The sequence below is a fragment of the Octodon degus genome, unplaced genomic scaffold (genome assembly GCF_000260255.1).
Source record: "Octodon degus isolate 3935 unplaced genomic scaffold, OctDeg1.0 scaffold00476, whole genome shotgun sequence".
In the NCBI taxonomy this organism is placed as follows: Eukaryota; Metazoa; Chordata; class Mammalia; order Rodentia; family Octodontidae; genus Octodon; species Octodon degus.
In genome coordinates, this window is record NW_004525052.1 from 323256 (window position 1) to 326125 (window position 2870).

The following is a 2870-nucleotide window of genomic DNA, read 5'->3' on the forward strand; positions in this document are numbered from 1 at the left end:
AGAGAGAGAGACAGAGAGACAGAGAGACAGAGAGAAACAGAGAGAGACAGAGACAGAGAGACAGATAAAAGCAGACAGAAACAGACAACCAGACACATAGAGGCATGTAGTCTCAGAAACACTTTACCAATCAGGAAAAAAGTATAAACATATTGTACAGTGTAGATGTTTAATATGAACCAGGTATTAGGTTGTGTTCCTATGAATAGCAACTCTAGACTTATAATTGTCCTATGAGATCCTTAATAATCTCCTCATACAAGAAATGAAGAACACCAAAAATGTTATGTCACTCTTGTGCACGTACTTTTGTACTCACACATACACAAATGTGTATTTATCTCATAGAGAACCACTGAATCATTCAGAAATTTAAAAAATAACCAAAAGTACAAAATACTGCATATCCTAACTCCTACTGAATACTGAACATCCTCCCAAACATTTGAACCTAGTATCAGAGGGACTGGGAACCTCTTCCAAACGCATCCCAAGTTTCAGATTAGAGCTCAAACCTGTGCAATGAGTACAGGAGTCTAAGCTTAGGGATATGACAAGGCAGAGAACATCACCCTGGCCCATACTGTGATCCTCTGTGCCCACAGGAAAGCGCATTTGTCTTGGAGAAGGTATTGCCCGTGCTGAGTTGTTCCTCTTCTTCACCACCATCCTCCAGAATTTCTCCATCACCAGCCCAGTGGCTCCTGAGGACATTGACTACACACCTCAGGAAGTTGGTGTTGGCACAATACCCCCAGTATACAAGATTTGCTTCCAGCCCCGCACGATGGACTCAAGGCTGAGGAATTAAGGATTGCAGGGTCATAAAATGTCTGAACTCTGGAGAAAACAGTCCTTCACTTCCTGCATCTGATAACCTATTGTGAATGAGCATTCTTCCCTTCCTGGCTACAATTCCATGCAAAGTTATCTTTATGGGATTCTGTCCACACTGCTGTCGTTTTTCCAAGGTTCTGTGTTGTATTCCTTTCTTATGTGAATAGAGGTGCAGGAGTCAGAATTAGACTAACAAAACTCAAGCCTTTTTTGGTGACCATATAGAAGTTCAGGATTAAAAGGGACAAATTTGCTGTATGACTGTGTGAAGTTCTGAGTCCCAGGATACAGCTCAGTCTGAGTGCTGACTGAGTTGCCAGAATAATCTGTCTTCATTTGTCACCTCCTTGTGATGTGTGCTGTGTGCTGAAGGCTTCGACGTAATGAATCAATGTCAAACACTAGCATGAAATAGACTTTTCTAAAGTGGCCATTTCAGTGTATCTAGTTCTTTTACAAGGTTGTACACAATTCACTATCTTAGACATATTTTATACTTCCTCCCGTAACCCTATACTTATTAAGCAGCCAGCCAATTCCTCATCTCTTTATCCAGCCCCTGAAATACTAATTTGAGTTTTGTCTAAATGGACATGCCTTCAGGATTCCTGGATATTTTCATATGAATGGAATAATATAAACTGTGGTGTGTGGAAAAACTTGCACAACGTTTTTGAGATTCTATGATTTTGAGGAGAGCAGATGTATGCTGCATATGGTGTCCCCAACTGTCCTGCTTAGCCGATTTGTACTGCTTTTTTCCCTGTAGAAGTCACCCTGTGCCCCATCCCTTCCGCTTTGTGATTCTGTACTGGCACTGTTGATCCCCTCATATTTTGCTTTCAGTCTCCTAAGAATCAAATAAACCTGGAAAGCCTAATCACCCTATCATAATGTTATCGTGACCACATTTTTTGTGTGTGATCTGTGTATTGTTCATCTCCTAGGACATTTTCAGCTCAGTTTTTGAGAGAGCCCCTCCCACACATTCATGCCAACTCCATGGGGTTCAACCTGTTGTGTTCTTCACTGTTACACTTTGAGTACCTGGATCAGGGTATGACATTTGACAGTTACTGAAAACAGTTGCTTAAGAATGAATGAATAGGTGCGAGCTGAGGTGACCTGAAGGCTGTGGCTTGCTTCTCCATGAAGGAATAGATATTGTGTTTTTTATAATGGATGTACTACTTCCTCAAACAGTAGTATATTAGGGCTTCCTGTCAGAAAAAAAGAGTTTTGACTATTTTGGTCACTGCTACACCTTTATCATCTAGTTTTTCTTTTAAGGCGGAGAAAATAACAAAGCACATAAATCAGCAAGGATTAGATACAGATAATACTACCAATATTGAAGTTGTCACAGATACTGAAGAATAACTTATTAGAGAATGTGAAGAGGTGTGGAAAGACGTGGAAGAATGTCAGAAAATAGGCCTATTTTTAAAAATATATTCTAACTTTTAGATGTTTTTTCATCATATTCTGTAGGGACTTAAAGTTCAACATATCAATACTTGATGAAAAATACCTGTTCCATGTTATGACTTAGATGTTTGATATTTAGAAAGATAGTGAGGTTAAGCTTAACAGCCTAAGTTGTACAGTAATAACAATAAACTTGTCTTCTGGAGGGTTAACAATCTAAGTTTGCAGACCAAAATTAGAGAAAAAGGAGGGCGGCAAGAAAAGCTAACATTTTGGCCCTAACCTTCCAAGGTCAATTAAGATTCAGGACATATGAGAACTTGTACTGTAACATCATGTAACTCAGCAGTGTCCCAAATTTTCTGATCAAGGAGATTATGGGGCCAAAGAGGAAAGTGATCAATGATGTAGAGTGTGCCTAAGGAGAGTCCCATGGAGAGAAGACATTCTCTCAGGCTTTCACAGAGAGCACATTGGCCAAGCAATGGCCGTAACTCATCCACATGGCTGACACTGACGAAGGTTCTACAATCTGAGGTACAGGATCTCAGGATAAATCCTGAGGGGATTTCACTGACCTTATCAGACCCAAAAGCTACAACTCT

The 2870-nt window shown here is 40.1% G+C and overlaps 1 protein-coding gene across 1 annotated transcript in view; it reads left to right on the forward strand.

Moving 5' to 3' along the window:
• Positions 1-1723, forward strand: part of LOC101569870 (cytochrome P450 2B4-like) — a 41593-nt gene extending 39870 nt beyond the window's left edge. The window contains exon 6 of the mRNA XM_004648612.2: positions 606-1723. Coding sequence (XP_004648669.1) covers positions 606-811 — 206 coding nt within the window. The 3' untranslated portion in view covers positions 812-1723. The remainder of the gene's footprint in view (positions 1-605) is intronic.
• The last annotated feature ends 1147 nt before the right edge of the window (positions 1724-2870 follow it).